The 19,449-nt window shown below is 44.6% G+C and overlaps 1 protein-coding gene across 1 annotated transcript in view; it reads left to right on the forward strand.

The window, feature by feature from the left end:
- The window catches only part of LOC134448044 (unconventional myosin-Va-like), a 44,400-nt gene that overhangs the window by 21,280 nt on the left and 3,671 nt on the right, over nt 1–19,449 (forward strand). The window contains exons 14-26 of the mRNA XM_063197803.1: nt 747–833; nt 1,498–1,606; nt 2,267–2,478; nt 4,428–4,584; nt 4,799–5,038; nt 6,256–6,504; nt 7,191–7,281; nt 11,214–11,347; nt 16,487–16,588; nt 17,516–17,653; nt 17,902–17,958; nt 18,993–19,217; nt 19,329–19,360. Of these exons, the coding sequence (XP_063053873.1) occupies nt 747–833; nt 1,498–1,606; nt 2,267–2,478; nt 4,428–4,584; nt 4,799–5,038; nt 6,256–6,504; nt 7,191–7,281; nt 11,214–11,347; nt 16,487–16,588; nt 17,516–17,653; nt 17,902–17,958; nt 18,993–19,217; nt 19,329–19,360 (1,833 nt within the window). The remainder of the gene's footprint in view (nt 1–746; nt 834–1,497; nt 1,607–2,266; nt 2,479–4,427; nt 4,585–4,798; nt 5,039–6,255; nt 6,505–7,190; nt 7,282–11,213; nt 11,348–16,486; nt 16,589–17,515; nt 17,654–17,901; nt 17,959–18,992; nt 19,218–19,328; nt 19,361–19,449) is intronic.

Here is a 19,449-nt window from a genome sequence, read left to right on the forward strand (position 1 = left end):
TTTGGGAAAAGGTGCCCTCTGCCTATTAAAACCTAAATATCTCAGCCTCCGAAGCACATACAAACGTGAAATAAGATGCAAGCTAGGACCCCCATCTTGCATTAGAATGTGTTCTCTAGGTCGTTCTCAGACGAGCCTTCCATCGTTGCTTCCGGTCATCCCGATTCTCCATACATCTTTTCAGTTCGCTGGTACTCTGGGCTCTGGCGTCCTTCTTGAGTATGTCCACAAATGTTAGTGTGGGACGTCCTCTTAACCGACACCCATGTGATGGTTCCCATAGCACCAGTTTGCTGGCTGGCAGTTCTGGGTGCCTTTGGCAATGTCCTGCGAGTCTCATTCTCCTTACAGCTATCTTCTCGCTCACCCTTGGTATTCCCTCGTATAGGATTTCGTTGGTTACATGTGCACTTTTACTGATGTTAAGCGCAGCATCCTGGTGTAGCACCCATTCATTCTGTTCATTCAACTCTAACATACCCACATTTTTAATTAAAAAAAAACTCAACTCTCAAGAGCCTGAATGCAGTGGGTACAGTATGTCACTTCAGGAGCCAAAGGTCAAACAACGTATGCGCAGCATCAGGCCAGAAATGAGTTAAATGAGACGCCGCTTGTGTCTTTGTGTATGTATTTTGTATTTGTGTATTATTATATTCGTGTATGCGTGTTCGAGGAGTCTGTATTTATGTATATTGTTATGTATATATATGTGTGTATAATTATTGTGTATGTGTGATTGTCAGGATGGACTCAGTGCGCGCGGTGCAGCAACTCCGAGCATGTGGAGTTCTGGAGACCATACGTATCTCAGCAGCTGGATTCCCCTCCAGGTACCTGCTAACGCACGCACGCACACACACACACACACACACACACACACACACACACACACACACACACACACACACACACACACACACACACACACACACACACACACACACTGTGGGCACACACACACACACACACACACACACACACACACACACACACACACTGTGGACACATATACACACACACACACACACACACTGTGGACACATATACACACACACACACACACACACACTGTGGACACATACACACATTTTAAAACACACACTCTCCTCACACGAAGAAATGCATACTTCTTAAAAACCGTCTGCATGCTCTATTTTCCTTTCAAGGTGTTTATGAGCATATTCCATTTCTAGNGTGTAGTGGAAAGTGCACACATCCAGCAAAAAAGCATCAGCAGGTGCCAGATCAAAAAACTGTCACATGTAGGAGCGGGAAAGGATCTGCACACTGCTTGGAAAAGACTAAATTTATTGGGAACAACATTTCCATCATAGATCTTCAGATGCCTGAAGAAGATCTATGATCGAAATGTTGCTCCCAATAAAATAGTCTTTTGCAAGCAGTGTGCAGATCCTTCCCCCCTTCTACATATTCCATTTCTAACAATTAATTTTGTGCGTTCGTGTGTTTGTTGTGTATATGCTTTTGCCACAGATGGACTTATCAAGAGTTCTTCACGCGGTACCGTGTTCTCATGAAGCAGTCTGATGTGCTTCAGGATCGGAACCTCACCTGTAAGAAGGTTCTCCCGCGACTGCTTCTGGTAGGGTCATGTGAGTTCAGATTTCAGGGAGGTCAAAGTTCATGGGGTGAGGGATCAGGCCCAGGGAAGGGTGTTGAGGGTTGCTTGTGCTAGCCAGGCCGCGCCCTCCTAGTGACTCAACATCTTCAGTGTTGCTTCTAGTCAGGCCAAGAGCAATATAAATGTCGTTTCTGCGCTCCGGAAAAATCTGGAACTCCTCACACTTTGTCGGGAAGCAAACAACCAGTAGCAAAACAAGGGAGGCGGGTCAACAATGCCGTTTGGGAAATGTTAATTGATATGCTCTTGGTCAGACCAAGTCGTCTCCAAGAAATTTGAAAGTCGATGATAATCAGGCTAGGTCTGTGCTGTCCTTCAGGCCTGACTAAAACATGAAAAGTATGGTCTGGCACCACACCAGTCAAACTGGTTTGCATTCAAAACGGGCATGTACCGTTCAGATTATCTTTGACAGTGCAGTGCTAGACCAATTTGCCAGGTAGAAATATTTTCTTCCCGGGCAATGGGTAGCTACTCTGGCGACCTGGCCCGACCCCTTTGCCGACCCTTCCCCATTCACTTCCTGTCTGCCTCTCCTACTCTCCTGTCTTCAATAAAGTCAAAAAAGGACAAAAATACTTTTTAAAATGTTCCTCCTCTCTCCTATTCCCTTGCTCTCAGGATGAGAACAAGTACCAGTTTGGGAAGTCCAAGATCTTCTTCCGTGCGGGACAGGTGGCCTACCTGGAGAAGGTGCGCTCTGACAAACTGCGAATGGCTTGCGTGCGTATCCAGAAGACTATTCGCGGTTGGCTGGCGCGCACAAAGTACGTTGCCATGCGGAGGGCAGCCATCACCATCCAGAGATACGCCAGGGGCCTGCTGGCACGCCGGTGAGGAGGGCCAGGAGGGCGGTGGGTGGGGTGTGTAGAGAGGATGGTTACTGTTAACAGGAGGAGTTCCTGTGGGCTTTTAGTTATTGGGTTTTAACTGTACAGTGCCCTCCATAATTATTGGCACCCCTGGTTGTGATGTGTTAAAAGCCTTAAAATAAATTCAGTGTTTATTGCAGAAGAATACTGTCACACTGAAAATTGTAGGAAAATGTAGCCTTCAACTCAAATGAATTGTAAGAAAATAAAAAAAATCCCTGACTGAAAAATAATTGTTTTTCATTAAATCACCTGTTCCACAATTATTGGCACCCTTAACAATTCCCAGGAAATAAATATAATTGAAGCATTTCTGTCATTTCTACAGTAGTTTACAAAGTTTACCAGAGTATGTAGGAACATTTAATTAGTAATTCATCACTTCCTGTTTCCCTGGGGTATAAATATGACGTGACACCGAGGCCATTTCTCTTATCCACTCTTAAACATGGGAAAGACAAAGGAACACAGCATACAAGTGAGGCAGATGTGCGTCGACCTTCACAGGTCAGGCAGAGGCTACAAGAAGATTGCCACTCAACTGCAGCTGCCCATATCCACTGTGAGATGAATAATTAAGAAGTTCAAAACACTGGAACAGTGGTAAACAAGCCTAGACGAGGACCCAAGTTTCTTTTGCCACCACGCACAGTGAGGAGGATGGTAAGAGAAATCAAAAGATCTCCAAAGCTCACTGTTACAGAATTACAACAAATGGTAGCATCCTGGGGTCACAAAGTCTCCAAATCAACCATCAGGCGCTGTCTACACACCAACAAGCTGTTTGGAAGGTATGCACGGAGAAAACCTTTCCTCACTCACAATCATAAACGCAAATGTCTGGAGTTCGCCAAGCGGTATTGGGGCCTCAACTGGGACCGTGTGCTTTGGTCAGATGAGACCAAGATTGAGCTTTTTGGCAACGAACACTCTAAGTGGGTCTGGCGTGCCACGAAAGATGCGCATGCTGAAAAGCACCTCATACCCACTGTGAAGTATGGGGGTGGGTCAGTGATGCTGTGGGGCTGTTTCGCTTCCAAAGGCCCTGGGAACCTTGTTAGAGTGCATGGCATCATGAATGCTTTGAAATACCAGGACATTTTAAATCAAAATCTGTTGCCCTCTGCCCGAAAGCTGAAGATGGGTCGTCACTGGGTCTTTCAGCAAGACAATGACCCTAAACATATGGCCAAATCTACACAGAAATGGTTCACCAGACACAAAATCAAGCTCCTCCCATGGCCATCTCAGTCCCCAGACCTCAACCCCATTGAGAACCTGTGGGGTGAGCTGAAGAGGAGAGTACAGAGGAGTGGACCCAGGTCTCTGGATGATTTAGAAAGATTCTGCAAAGAGGAATGGCTGAAGATCCCTCTTTCTGTCTTTTCCCATCTTGTGAAACATTATAGGAGAAGATTAGGTGCTGTTTTGTTGGCAAAAGGGGGTTGTACAAAATATTAACACCAGGGGTGCTAATAATTGTGACACACATTATTTGATGTCAAATAATTATTTCTTTATGTGGGATTTTTTCCCCACTGAATAAATGCACTTGTATTGAAGGTTGGATTTTTCTCTTTTTTTCCATTAAGGTCCCATATTATTTAGAAAAAAATAATAATAATTGGAAGCTAAAAAACACATCTCAACCAGGGGTGCCAATAATTATGGAGGGCACTGTATGTGTTGAGAATGTTCCTTTTGTGGATAAGTTCTCTATTCCATGCATTATTTATGTTGTTTGGGCTCTTGACTTGTCACTCTTTAGGCACGGTTAGTTAAGGTGTGTGTGTATGTGTGCGCGCACGCGCGTGCACGTACATTCGTGCGCTCGTTCGTTCGTGCGTGCGTGCGTGCGTGCGTGTACTGTGTGTGTTGGCCATGTCTAATGTCCCCTGCTGTCCCTACAGTCTGGCCTCGTCCATGCGTAAGTCTCGGGCAGCGCTGATCATCCAAACGCACCTGCGCATGTGGATAGCCCGCAGGAACTACCAGCGACAGAGAGAGGGCGCTCTACTGCTCCAACGCCTTTACAGGGCATACGCTGCCAGACAGGAGTACCAACGAGTAGGAACACACAAACACTCACACTCACTCACTGTCTCTCATTCTCTCTCTCTCTCTCTCTCTCACACTCACTCACTCACTTACTCCCTCTTTCTCTCACTCACTCTCACTCCCTCTTTCTCTCGCTCACTCTCTCACTTACGTGAATATGAACATGAGGTATTGCTGAAGAATGTATGTGCTTGTGTTTGTGTCGGTGTATCTGTGTCCTCAGGCGTGTAACGAGCGTAAGGTGCGTCTGCTGCAGCGCTGGGTCAAAGGCTGGCGTGCCCGCGTGTGGTACCGGCGCGTGCGTGCTGCGGTGGTGCTGCTGCAATGCTGCGTGCGGAGGATGCTGGCGCGGCGGGAGCTCAAGCAGCTACGCGTGGAGGCGCGCTCTGTGGAGCACTTCAAGAAGCTCAACGTGGGCATGGAGAACAAGATCATGCAGCTGCAGCGCAGGCTTGACGAGCAGGTAGCTGAGGACAAGCAGACGTGGCCAGTGTTGCCAGATTGATCGGTTTCCCGCCCAATTTTGCTGCTTAGGATGGCCGTCTGGGGGTTGAAAATGCCCAATTCTTGGCCATAGAAATCAATAGAATAGGACGGGATTTAGTGCTTCCAGGCGGGTTTTTAGCATTTTTTGGGCTAGAAATCATCAGCCTCATCTGGCAATCCTGGCTGTGGCTTCATCACACCCTCCGCAATGGGGCACCTAAGTCACGCCCTTCTACTTCCGATCCGTGGGGCTGGAGCGCTCAAAATTTTGAATGGGAGTTAATGGAGCGAGTCAAGCTAAATCCTCATCCCGTTTGGCATGTGCGCCGGATTTCACATATGATGGCAGTGAATTTGAAAGGTTTGGATTTGCGTCGTAAGACCAATCATTAGATTTTGCGCAAAACTGTTAGAGACTACACGTGCGCCTCGCATATTTCATGTGAACCGAGGCACAGCCAACCCTACCGCTGCACCGCGGCTTAAGTGGCTGCACGTCGGACAACGTCTGTTGTGTAGTCCAAATCATTTAAAAAATATATATATATATTATTAGGGGCTTTTATGCCTTTATTTGATAGGACAGTCTGACATGGTGACAGAAAGTGAGTGGGACAGAGAGACGGGGTGGGATCGGGTAATGACCCCGGCCGGACTCGAACCGGGGTCCCCGTGGGCATGCAAGCCCAAATGTGAGGGGCTTAGCACGCTGCGCCACAGCGCGCCCACAATTACATATTTTTGCACGCACACAACTCAAAAATCGCTTGCCAAGTGAAGTCAACAAGCAGACCATTGGTTGTTATTAATTCTGAGGCACAGCATATGTGATCGACGGGGAAATGCGAGGTGGATCGGAAAATAGCTTTGATCAGTCCATTACAGCCCAGTCAAAAGTTTTTGCGTTCCCAGCCCCATGAGCCGCCCGGAAGGGGTGGAGACTTAGGTGCCCCATTTGATGATGTTATTGTAACTTCAACTTGAGTCAAAACCCACAATAGCCCTTTTGCGACTAATCAGTCACTGCAACTGTCCAACTGTCTGAAAATAAGCAATCTTCTGCATCTTTATTCTGTGTTAATGTTCCATGAAACCGCTGACATCTAGTTGCATCATGGATGAGGCCAATGTTGGCAACATGGGTAACTGACTGTCATTGTTCTGTTTCCCATTGCTCTCCCCATGTTTCGTCAGCACAAAGAAAATCGTTTGCTGATGGAGAAGTTGACTGCGCTGGAAACTAGCCATGCCGCCGAACAGGAGCGTCTGATTGGACAGTTGGAACGGCTTAAAGGGGTGGAGGAGGTGGGCAGGAGCCAGTCGGAACGTTTGGTATGTATGGAGGCGGAGCTGTTGTCTAGCAAGCAGGAAGTGGAGCGGCTTAACCAGCAGCAACAGGAGCAGCAGCAGAAGGCTCAAGAGGAGCGGGAGACTTGGGAGCAGGTGGGTCTGTGGAAATTACCATTGTGTTACCATTGGGTGGTGCTGTTGGCCCAGACTTGTTTATACATTAACCCATGAATCTGGCCTAGCCTTTGCTCGGGCTGCTACTCCGACGACCCGGGTTTGATTCTGGCCCGGGTCTTTTGCCGATCCTTCCCCGTCTCTCTCTCCCAACTTGCTTCCTGTCTCTCCTCGAGTGTCTTATTTTGAAAAATAACGGCTTAAAAGCCCCCCCAAAAAAAACCTTTTAAAAAAGACCTAATGATTCTTAAAAACTTCAATAGAATTGTCACCACTGTGTAAGATTTTTAGTTGTTTATTTCCAGAATCCATGCTACCCATTCACTAATGTTACCTTTTTCATGAATACTCAACACCACCAAGAAATTCGAAGTATACATTATGACTGGTAAAATTGCACTTTTCATACTTGAAAAGGGGGATCTTCTCTATGGTCCGCCATTTTGAATGTCAAGAAATAGAAATTTTTAGCTGCAACAATTACTGTACTTGTGCCATACTAAAAACTATTAGTTTATTACTTAGTAAACTTTCATGAAAAGATCAAATTTGGCAGTTGGCAACCTAGTTTCAATAAGCAACATAGTTGCAGTACCTTTTTTGACCATTTCCTCCACAGTGTACCTTTTTAAACATGCTGTTGAAATGTTTCCATGTCTTGACAGCGCGTTGCTGAGCTAAACGAGCTGAATGTTCTCCTGAAGAGTGAAAAGGAGAAGATGAATAACCTCATCCTAGAGCAGCAGCAGGGGATGGGTATGTAATGTAGCACAGTATATGCAGTATGTCTGCATAAATACTCACTGTGGACCTTACGCCTCTAAGAATCCTGGTCCTAACCTACATTGACCTTATGACTCTACAATCTCTATCTATCTATCTCTTCTTCCTCTGCCTTCCTGCTATTTCTGCCTCTCCTCTCTACCTCTCCTTTTAAATCCATCTCTAACAATGATGTTTTTTTCCCCCATTTGTTAAGCACTTTGAATGGCATGCCTTGTATGATACAGTGCTATACAAATGCTACTATCACTATATCAGAATCGTCACAATAGGACATAACCGGAATGCACATCACTACCTCTTTTATTAATATGTATGTCTACTGTTGCCCAGTCTTGCACTTTATATGTCTGTATGGGTATTGTATTGTACTCTAGGTGTAATGTATCTATACCGTCTATGTCTAATTGTCTATGTCCACACCTAGAGTCTAGAGCAGGGGTCTGCAATTAAGTTTGGACGCTTTTTTGGCACCGCGGGCCATAGCTCTTTTTTGGGGGGGAGGCGGGATTCTGCCATTTAAATGATTAATTATTTATCGATGCAAAATGTCGTTGTTGAAAGCCTTGAAAAGAAAAAAACGATTCAGAATGCAGGACCTGAATAGAAGAATGGAAGCAGAGGTAGCCTATGCATTTACCCTGCCTGCATTTATGAATGCCAAGCCTGCGTGTCTCATTTGCAACGAGGCTGTTGCCGTTTGCAAAGAATATAACATCAGAAGACACCATGAGACAAAAATGGCCAGTTCAAAAACGCGTATCCTCCTGGGACAGAGGTGCGAACGAATAAAATCAAAGCACGGGAGGCTGGATATGCACACAGCAACAAAATACTCGGTGGTGGACTTAGCAATTTGGGGGCCTAAGGCGAATTTAGCTAGGGGGTCCGTCGGCCCATTTCACATCACATTTTTTTTTAACAGAAAATCTCTATTTCGATTTTTTAAAATCACGATTTTCCATTAAAAAAAAATTACAAACAAAAAAACTGGCAATCTTGGGCTACAAACCTTCCTGGACAGATTTCAATGAATATTTGCAACTTTTCATGCAAAAATTTAACAAACTAAAATGTGAAATTTTCTGTAATCCCATTTTCACTTTAATATGAAAGCAGAGTGATTTTTCCCCCCTCACTGAAGTGTTATTTCAAATGTGCATGCTTACTGTCACCTATTTGAAGTGACCATGGGAGACTTTTCAATGCTTCTGTGGGGAGTAGACAGTAGCGTAAGATAAGCGACAGGTGGACACTGTTTTCTGACAGAACAGCAGTTTGCAGGCATTTGGCGTTTTCAGGTGGATATTGTCTTCGTGGATGTTAGATATTCCAACTTTCCAAAACTAATCAAGGAGATATTTACTGAATAAACCGAAAAGTGCGCTCTCTGTCAAGCGGTCGCCCTGACCCAAGCCATTGAGAAGAGACGCGCGTGCAGTCAGGTTAAACAGAAACACAGCCTTCACGCTCCCCTCGCTCGCGTGCCTGTGAAATCTAATCGAAGTAGCCAATTCCGCGCTCAATGCGCGAGTTGCCATCTTGCCTGCACTTCTCATATGTTGGATGTTGGATTTCATGGGAGACTTTTAAATGTCGCTGTGGGAAGTAGACAGAGTAGGCGACAGGTGCACACTCTTTTCTGACAGAACAGCAGTTTGTAGGCGTTTGCGTTTTCAATTGGATATTATTGTTTGTCTTCGTGGACGTTACAGACAGCCTAAGTTCCAAAAACTAATCAAGCAGACATTTACTGTATAAACCAAAAAGCGTGCTCCCTGTCAAGTGGTTGCCCCGAACAAACCCTTTGAATACGCGTGCACAAGATAACAGAAACATAGCCTTCACTCTCCCTGCGCTCGCGTGCCTGTGAAGTCTAATCAAAGTAGCCTATCGCAGTAGGCCTAACCCTAACATACTCCATGCTCAAGGCATGAGTTGCTTTCTTGCCTGCACTTCTCACAGTGTTATTAAAAAAATCAGGATTGCCGGTGTTCAGGTTTTTATCTATGGTTGCTTTGTTTCTTTTGAGTGGTGACGCTGTGCGTAGTCTAACAACACTGAACATAGCAAACGCTATCTGCAAACGTCTCGTGCCTTCCTATTTTTTGTGCTCCGCTTGATGTTACTGACCATGAAGAGTTTGTTGAGTGTGGCGCTTGACAGTTATCCTCCTTATTTAAGACATCGTTGAATGTTCAGGGACTCGCCTGGCGCGCATGGATGGAATATTCCATTTTAACGCGAAAGAGAGGGGGTGCACGGAATCTGTATTTTTTTTTGTAATGTATTGTATTGTTCTTGTTTCCAATTTAAACATACAAAATGTATTAGTCATTAAAATCACCATTTATCTGTGAATAACTGTCCAAGGGCCCCAATTACCAGCTATAGGCCTATGTGAAATTTGCAGAGGGGGTCAGAGGGGGCCCCTACAGCTGGTCTGAGCTGGATGGGGCCTAAGGCGGTTGCCTAGCAACGCCTCAATGCAAAGACCGTGCCTGGGAGGCTGGATATGCACACAGCAACAAAATAATTGTCACCGAGCATCAGAGGGTTACGAGTGTGTCCCTTAAAGGAGCATGGGTTCTTACCCGTCACAACATACCATTTACGGACGTAAAGGTTTTTAAGGAAGTGATGGCTGTTTTGGAGGAGCTGGTTGATAAGTCAATGGATGGAGTGATAGCCTCAGTGAAACAAATGCCGCTCTCAACTTTCAGTTTCGCACCGTTGACCCGCGGGACCGCTAGTTATCAAATAGACTACTAGTGTGCGTCTTTTCCCTCAAACGCAACTCTGTCATAACGCAATGATCAGACCTCGTGTTTTTGTTGTTGGGGGGAGATTCATTAAGAACAAGACAGTAACACAGCCTGTGATGGTAACACCCTTTGCAGTGGGCTATTTGAAAAGAGAGAAATTACCAACCGGTTACGGTTCCCAGCTGATTTGGCGACGTCTTCTGTGTCCTAATATCCTCACGTTTTAGTAGTTAGAAATAGGTGTTCAGCAGTTGGGCTACTCAAAATAGTTCTGGTTATTGATTCTCTATCCCTTGTACTTGTCCCCAACATGACAGTCCTTTCACAAATTATGCGTGATACTGGAAAGTTCTGTCCAGCTCTGGTATTTCTGTTGTTCCCGCGCTGTGTTTCCACATGTATAGAAAAGCGTCTTGAATTTACAAACAGCAGATTCATTACAAAGCGCAAGTCAAGAGCTGCCACGCAAAATTTGAGCTGTCAGAGAGGACAGTGCAACGAACGGCCTTTTGACTTTCTGACGCTTCGTGGAATTAACAGAATCGAAAGTGTCTCGCCGCGGTGTGGGTTAGCCTATTTGGGCTTTCACTTCTTTCTTTATGATTTATTTTAATTGGGCCATTTCACATTTGAGCAGACATTGTTATGTTGTTAATTTAACGAAACCTAGACTATTTTTTACCTTGCCCACTGGAGGAGGGAGACAGGACACTTTCTTTCCACAAGATTACGCGCACTGGCGTGCCAATACCGTTCCGACCTGTGCGTCATGAATAAGTGCAGGGATGTTCCACCTGTTATTGATTTTGCCACTTTAGGACTATCATCTATACCTCAATAAATGTTTCGAAATGTGTGAATGTATGGAATTGCTGTATGTATTCCCTTTTTTTAAAAAAAGTACAAAAAAATAATATATATATATTTTAATACATCAAATTAATGTCATCTCGTGGGCCAGGCAGAATAGATGGCGGGCCAAAATTGGCCCGCAGGCCCCTATTTGCCGACCACTGGTCTAGAGTCTATGCCTGTCTGCATGGGAAAGTAAGAAACGTAATTTCAATTCTTGACTTGACTTGACTATGTTGGGGGAAGGAATCCATTTTTTTTACACTTGACTTAATCGTGTGTGTCCAGAGGAGCAGCAGGAGGCTCATGAAGAGAGCGCTAAGCGGCTCCAGGTGGAGCTGAATGAGGAGAGGAGCCGCTACCAGAACCTACTGTCAGAACACCACGAACTGGAGGAACGCCACGGTGACCTGAAGAAACAGGTGGGCTCTCATCATCACGACACACACACACACACACACACACACACACACACACACACACACACACACGGGTACGGAAATGCATCCATTTGTACAGACCTATGTACATGCACGGTACTACTGACACATACTGTACACATACTAACAAGGGGTGATTATATCATGGTTCATGCTGATTCTCAGCTGAACATTAGGTTGCCTCAATGTGTCTCGTTGGGGAAGCGGGAGGGGTGAGAGGGGGCAATGACATTTGGCCTTAAAAGTGCACTGTGTACATTTTTTAGTCGTTTATTTCCAGAATTCATGCTACCCATTCATTAATGTTACCTTTTTCATGAATACTTGCCACCACCATCAAATTGTAAGTATTCATTATGACTGAGCAAATTGCACTTTTCATACATATTAATAATAATAATAATAATATTAATTGTATTTGTATAGCACTGTGTCATACAAGGCATGTAACTCAAAGTGCTTAACAAATGGGAAAAAACATTGTTAGAGATAGATTTAAAAGGAGAGGTATAGAGGAGAGGCAGAAAAAGCAGGAAGGCAGAGGAAGAAGAGATAGACAGAGAATGTAGAGTCATAAGGTCAACGTAGGTTAGGACCAGGATTCTTAGATGTGTAAGGTCCATAGTGGCTGGGCCTATCATAAGTCATAGATAGTCACACAGAGATTGGGCGCTCAGGTGCAGCCCCTGGTGGCATCAGGGGTGAGGAAAAACTCCCTTTCGCTTGATTCATAGTTTGTGAGGGGGAAAAAAAAGCTCAGTGAGGTCTGAGAAAAAAGACCCCCTGTAGTCAGGAAGAAACCTCAGGCAGAGACCAGCGGCCACCTAGGGGAGCCCCCTGCCAGGGCTGGATTGCGAGTAGTAAGGGCGCTGCGGCGGCTGGGACACTATGACGCCTTGGCAGCTAGGAGTTGGCAAGGATGAAGAGGTGGGTCTTCAGCTGCTTCTTAAAGGAGTCGACGGAGGTGGCTGATCGGATCTCGAGGGGGGGGGCGTTCCATCTCTTGGGCGCATAGCAGGCAAACGCGGCGTCGCCGATCTTCTTCTGCGGGGGGGTGGGGGTCCTTAGCAGCTTGGCATCAGTGGACCTGAGAGCTCGAGCAGGGGCATAAAAAGAGAGCATGTCTGAGATATAGCTAGGGGCAAGTCCATTTAATGCTTTAAATACTGTGAGCAGAATCTTAAAGTCGATTCTGTATGAGACAGGTAACCAGTGCAGGTCTGCCAAGACAGGAGAGATGTGCTCTCTCATTCTGGTTCTTGTTAGGATTCTTGCCGCAGAATTTTGAATGAGTTGCAATTTGTCAATTAATTTTTTTGGGAGACCGGAGAAAAGAGCATTGCAGTAGTCTATCCTACTGGTGACAAAGGCATGAATAAGTTTCTCAGCGTCTTGTCGGGGGGCCAAACCGCGCACTTTGTTGACATTTCTAAGATGGAAAAAAGCAGATTTTGTTATCTTGTTGATGTGAGGCTCAAAGCTCAAATCCGAGTCTATGACCACACCTAGGCTAGTAACCTTATCTTTAATGTGTATGCTTAGGTCACCTAGGCTTGAGTGGAGTTTTGCACGTTTTTTCTTAGGCCCAATGAGCAACACTTCAGTTTTATCTTCATTTAATTTTAGGAAGTTACTGTTCATCCAATCTGTAATGGCAGACATGCATTTAGTCAAGGCATGAATGGCAGTGGTTTGGCTAGGCTCGACAGAGATATATAGTTGAGTGTCATCGGCATAGCTATGAAAATCAACATTGTGCTCTCTGATGATGGAGCCCAGGGGCAACATATAGAGAGAGAAGAGGAGAGGGCCCAAGCAACTACCCTGAGCAACTCCAAAAGGCGCATCATACTTGTTGGAGACGTATTCTCCGATGGTGACAAAAAACTGTCTTCCTGTAATATATGTTTTGAACCACTCTAAGACGTGACCGGACAAGCCTACCCAAGATTCAAGGCGGTCAATTAGTATGTTGTGGTCTATCGTGTCAAAGGCGGCACTGAGGTCGAGGAGGATAAGTGCTGAAACTTTGTTTGCGGCAGTGTTGAGCCTAAGATCACTTATTATTTTGTTTAGTGCTGTTTCGGTGCTATGGTTGGCTCTAAAGCCTGATTGGAATTTTTCCAAGATATCATTCCCAGCCAGATGTTGATTAAGCTGTTTAAATACAACTTTTTCTAGTACCTTGCTTATAAAGGGGAGGTTTGATATAGGTCTGTAGTTGTTTAAAGAATTCTGATCTAAATTTGTCTTTTTTAGGAGTGGCTTTACCATGGCTGTTTTGAATGAGCTTGGAAAAATGCCTGTAAGCATAGAGGTGTTAACAATTTGCAGTAAAGGTGCTGCTAAGCAACCAAGTACGTTTTTTAGCAGATATGTGGGGATCGCGTCAAGGCTGCAGGTAGACTGCTTACTTTCCCTGACTATTTTACAGAGGTCGTCCTCTGTAATTGGACAAAACTTTTGGAAGCTCTCAGGTCTCCTAGGGGGGTTTAACCCTCCCCTCGGTGTATCGCCTGAGTGGGCGACAGAGGTTGCTGCGTTTCCACCTTGGATGCCTTCTCTAATGTCGGCAATCTTTTTATTAAAAAATCTAGCAAATTCCTCGCACTTGGCATGTGATGCTGCATTTAGGTTGTTATTGCTATGTGTTGGATTAAGCAGGTGGTCAATAGTGGAAAAAAGAACTTTCGCATTATGCTGGTTGTCTGTTATGATTTTGGAAAAATATGCTTTTCTCTCTGAGCGTACCGCATTATTGTAGGAGGAGATCTCATCCCTAAGGGATTGTCTGTGGACTTCTAATTTAGTTTTCCTCGAAAGACGCTCGGTTACTCTGCATTTTCTTTTTAAGGCTCTAAGTGAGTCATTCATCCAAGGTGAATACCTAGCTCTGGTTCTTGTCGTCGTTCTAATTGGAGCTATGTTATCTAGAATTCCTCTTAAGTTGTTGTTGAAGCTATCAACCATTTCATCAGGTGTGCAGTGACCATTTAGTAGGTCACCTGATTTGATGAGGTCTGAAATCTTAAGCTCAGCAGAGGCATTAATGCGTCGTCTGTGAATGACATTGTTGGGTGTGCTAATTTGTGTTGAAATGTCAAAATCAAAAAACACACAGTGGTGGTCGGAGAGGCCGACGTCCGTGACCGATATATTGTTGATATCAAGTGCATGTGAAATAACAAGGTCAAGTGTGTTGCCTTTTCGATGGGTAGGCTGTTCTGTAACATTCTGGACGAGACCGAATCCATTTAATGTGTCTAAGAAAGACTTGGCTATTGCGTCATCTGATTTATTTACGTGGATATTAAAGTCGCCAGCAATTATTGCTTTGTCATAGTTAGTAAGTACGTCCGACATGAAGGCGGAGAAATCAGGTAGAAATGACGAAGAGAATTTCGGTGGACGGTACAGAACAATAATGATCAGTTTGAGGTTTGCTTGGACCCTCATTGCCAAGTATTCAAATGAAGAGAAAGAGCCCAGATTCATCTTAGTACAATTAAATTTGTTGGAGAAAAGTATGGCTACGCCTCCGCCTCGTTTCTTTGGTCTCGGGGCGTGAAGGAATTTGTAATCGGAAGGGCAAGCCTCAATAAAAGTAGCAGCCCCGTCGTCTTTAAGCCATGTTTCGGTAAGGAACATAAAGCTTATGTTTTTGTCCGAGACCAGCTGGTTTACTACGAAGCTTTTGTTGGTCAAGGACTGCACGTTAAGTAATGCAGCATTAACATTCAAAGTAGTAGAGCTATTGTTTATGCGTTCAGGTGCAATCGTAATTAGGTTGTTGTGTACACAACCAGAGGGTCTATATCTGCGAGCTTTCCTACGGGTAGTGACAGCGTGGATAGCTAGTGGGGAACTCTCTATTGGGCACGCAGTGTCTAAATTGGTGTAGTGCTTTGGATTTGAAACACCTGTTAGTCAATCCAAGGACCGATGGGCTTCGAGGGTCAGCTCTAGGTTGGTCGCGAGGAGACGAGCGCCAGATCTGTTTAAGTGCCTTCCATCTCGTGCGAAGAGGTTTCGGCGGTTCCAGAAAGCGGAGAAGTTGTCAACGTAGGGAATGGCTTCTTGGCGGCAGTGTCTCATCAGCCAGACGTGCAGTTGGCGGATTCGGGAGAACTGGAAGGCAGAGAAACAAACAGAGGGGATGGGGCCTGAGATAGCGTATTTTTTTCCAGTGCTGCTAAGGGTATTAATAAGGGAGAGGAAATCGGACTCAAGTTTTTTAGACTGCTGCAGCAGTCTAAAAAAGGGGGATCTTCTCCATGGTCCGCCATTTTGAATATCCAGAAATAGACATTTTTAGCTGCAAAAATGACTGTACTTGGGCCATACTCGAAAATATTAGTTTATTACTTTGTAAACTTCCATGAAAAGATCAAATTGGGCAATGGGCAACCCAGTTTCAATGAGCAGCATAGTTGCCGTACCTTTTTTCCAAGTGCACCTTTTGAAAAAGAGGCAACTCCCTCAATGTGATTACCCTAGTAAAATGAAGGAGAAATAAATAAAGGCCAACTATCGATTAAAAAAAACAGTTTTACTCGCTCCTTTTACTTCACCCCAAGTTAAACTCACATGCAAGGCTTCATAGTGGTGCGTCACCTCGCCTGGCTGTGTTTCCTAATCGACCTAAACAATGCAGAGCCACGAGCGAATCACGAAAGGATATCCACGAGAAACCTGGAACACCCTCTCGTTTGTCCACAAGCCACCTTGCTAGCTTGCAAAAACTGCTTGAAACAAAGCAACCAGAACGAACGTACAGGATCAATTCATAACGCATTCAATAACAATGGGGAACACAGCCATATTAATGGAATAACGATGAGAGGACATCTTTAACATCTTTTTGTGCATTGTCTGCATATGCGCATATCTATCATATGTGTCTATGTTTCTCTGTATTGTCTAATGTTTTTTTGGTTATTTTGCTTTGTTTATTGTCAGTAATAATAATAATAACTATTTGTATAGCACTATTCATACAAACATGAACCTAACCATGCATCACAATTTCGATAAGAGACACAAGTTTGGCAAAGTGTTAAGGTACTGCATGTCCAGAAGCTAGGTCAACGGTTGAAAATGTCCTTTTGTGTAATTTTGCAGCAGGGTTTGACCAAAGGGTCTGATCAGAGGAAGGGGTCTGTCTGCAGCCTGACTGATGTGTCTGAGGTGGGCAGCAGCAGTGGAGGATATGGAGTCCAAGAGGTAAGGTCAAAAGTCAAAGGGGCTGGGCAGTGGGAACCAAGGAACGCTAAAGCCTGGTTTAGACTCGTCCTAGTCTTACCACCAGCATCAAATTCTAAGTATTCAATTATGACTGGAAAAATTGCACTTCTCATACATGAAAAGGGGGATCTTCTCCATGGTCTGCCATTTTGAATTTCCAAAAATAGCCGTTTTTAGCTGCAAAAATGACTGTACTTGGACCATACTAGAAAATATTGGTTTATTACTTAGTAAACTTTCATGTAAAGATCAAGTTTGGCAATAGGCAGCGCAGTTTCAATTAGCAGCATAAGTGCAGTACCTTTTTTTTTCCTGCACAGTGTCCCTTGAAATATAGTGTAGGTGACTTGACTTGACTTGAAAGCTTTAATGTCCTTAAAAAGGCAATTTGACTTACAGCACAGCAGAATGGCATAAAAACATATAGGCCTACAATAAAAACACATACAGTACAACAAATACACACAATAAATAGCTAGACAAACTATGTAAATAAATACGTAATAAATACAGACCACTGGTCAAATGCATCCGTTAACACAATATGAATGTCCATAATGTCAAGAATGTATCTCCCACATCTTGTTCAATTCGTTAATTGCCTTGGGGATGAAGTAGTTCTTTGCTCTATTCGTGCGAGGGCCCGTCATCGCTGCTTTAATTTGTTTTTACATCAGCTCAACAGATACGTCACTGCTGCTTTAGTACTGTGTATGGGCTACAGTATTTCAGTCAAATAGATACTGTGAATGCGTCTCTCTTTGCGTGTGTGTGTGTGTGCGTGTGCGTGTGCGCGTGCGCGTGTGCGTGCGCGTGCGCGTGTGCGTGTGTGTGTGTGTGTGTGTGTGTGTGTGTGTGTGTGTGTGTGTGTGTGCGCGCGTGTGCGTGCGTGTGTGCATGTGCTAGGTGAGCTCTACTACTGGTGGGGACATGTCTTTGCTGATGTCACTGCAGAGGAAGGTGGCAGATCTGGAGAAAGACAAACACACGCTGCAGAATGAGCTGGACAGCAAGGAGGAGCTGCTCCTCAGTAGCAAGGCCAAGGTAAACACATACACAGCCAGACACACACACACACACACACATTCGCAAATGCATGTGCATGTGCATACACACACACGCATACACATACACATTAATAATGATAATGATAATAATAATAATAATAATAATAATAAATAATACATAAGTCTTATATAGTGCTTTTCATGATACTCAAAGTCGCTTCTACGCCTTATACGTGTGTGTGTGTGTGTGTGTGTGTGTGTGTGTGTGTGTGTGTGTGTGTGTAGGATGAAGAGGAGTTGAAGAGGACTCTGCTGGCAGAGCTTGACCAGGAAGCCTTAAAGGTAATGATGATGATGATGATGATGATGATGATGATGATGATGACGCCTTAAAGGCAATGATGATGATGATGATGACGCCTTAAAGGTAATGATTATGATGATGATGATGATGATGATGAAGTCTTAAGGTAATGATGATTATGATGATGATGATGATGATGACATGACGATGATGAAGTGTTAAAGATAATGATGATGACGAAGCCTTAAAGATAATGATTATGACATGATGATGATGGCTAGGCTGCTCAAGGGCTGTATTCAATCAATTAATTCAGCAGCTCCTCAGGACTGTGCTACGTGCACTGAACACTGTTGAACTTGTGCACAGTCTATGGCAGCTGAGAGTGAGATTGGTTGTGCCATTTTGGCAGAGGAAAATCATCAGCGGTCGGATAAGTCGTCGAACACACCAAACTTAAAAGGGGGGCAAACATTCCCTAAAGCTTGTTGCCGAAGGATGTTGTGGCAATCAGGAAACACTGCTGCAGTAGTTGAACAAGCCCTAGGTTTGCGCAGTGGTTAACAGATCCTGTTTAGGCAAAGGACGCGCTCAACTTCTTGGAAAAACAAAAGTCTTTGGGTGCGCGCTAAAATGGATCAACTTAAAGAAGAAAAATCCGCACTCACAAACTGCGTCTCATTATTTATTTATATTACCACCATGTCCAAAAAGCAAACGCGTTTCGACTATCAAGCCTTCATCAGTGCGTCGTACCACGCACTGATGAAGGCTTGATAGTCGAAACGCGTTTGCTTTTTGGACATGGTGGTAATATAAATAAATAATGAGACGCAGTTTGTGAGTGAGGATTTTTCTTCCTTAAGTTAACAGATCCTGCTCATAAGCTGGTCTTTGATAGCCTGATTATCATCGACTTTCAAATCTCTTTGAGACTTGGTCTGACCAAGAGCATAACAATTAACAGTTCCCAAACGGCATGGTTGACCCGCCTCCCTTGGTTTGGTGTTGCGTCACTAGGAGGGCATGGCCTGGCTAGGTCTTTGAGCTTCTGGTTTCTGTGTGTTTCCAGCGTCAGGAGCTGGATTCTGCCAACAGGAAGCTGAAGCGGGAGTTGACTGAGCTCCGAGAGGCTCTCAGTAAATCGTCCGAGTCGGACGCGGCTTCCCCCGGGTCGCCGGCCTATCAGGTAGTGCTGGAGCAGCTCAGCGCAGCCAATGAGGAGCTAGAGCTACGTAAGGAGGAAGTGCTTATACTGCGTTCGCAACTGTTTGCACCAGAGAACCTGTACAGTCAGGTAGGACTCTTTAACACAAAATCACAGCAAGTCAAACTTTGAAAAGAATGCCTCACTGTGCACGTTATGACAAATGATTCAGGAAGTGTGGCATGTGTGTTTCTGTTTTAGGATACGGATGGGGAGTCTGCCAACAGCAGCAGGTACAGTATGTGTGCAGCAAAACATAGTTGGGTGTGTGTTTGTGTGAAAATGTCTGTGTTAGGGGGCGCCATTGCTCAGTTGGCTAAGG

This window comes from Engraulis encrasicolus, chromosome 4 (genome assembly GCF_034702125.1).
Source record: "Engraulis encrasicolus isolate BLACKSEA-1 chromosome 4, IST_EnEncr_1.0, whole genome shotgun sequence".
NCBI lineage: Eukaryota > Metazoa > Chordata > Actinopteri > Clupeiformes > Engraulidae > Engraulis > Engraulis encrasicolus.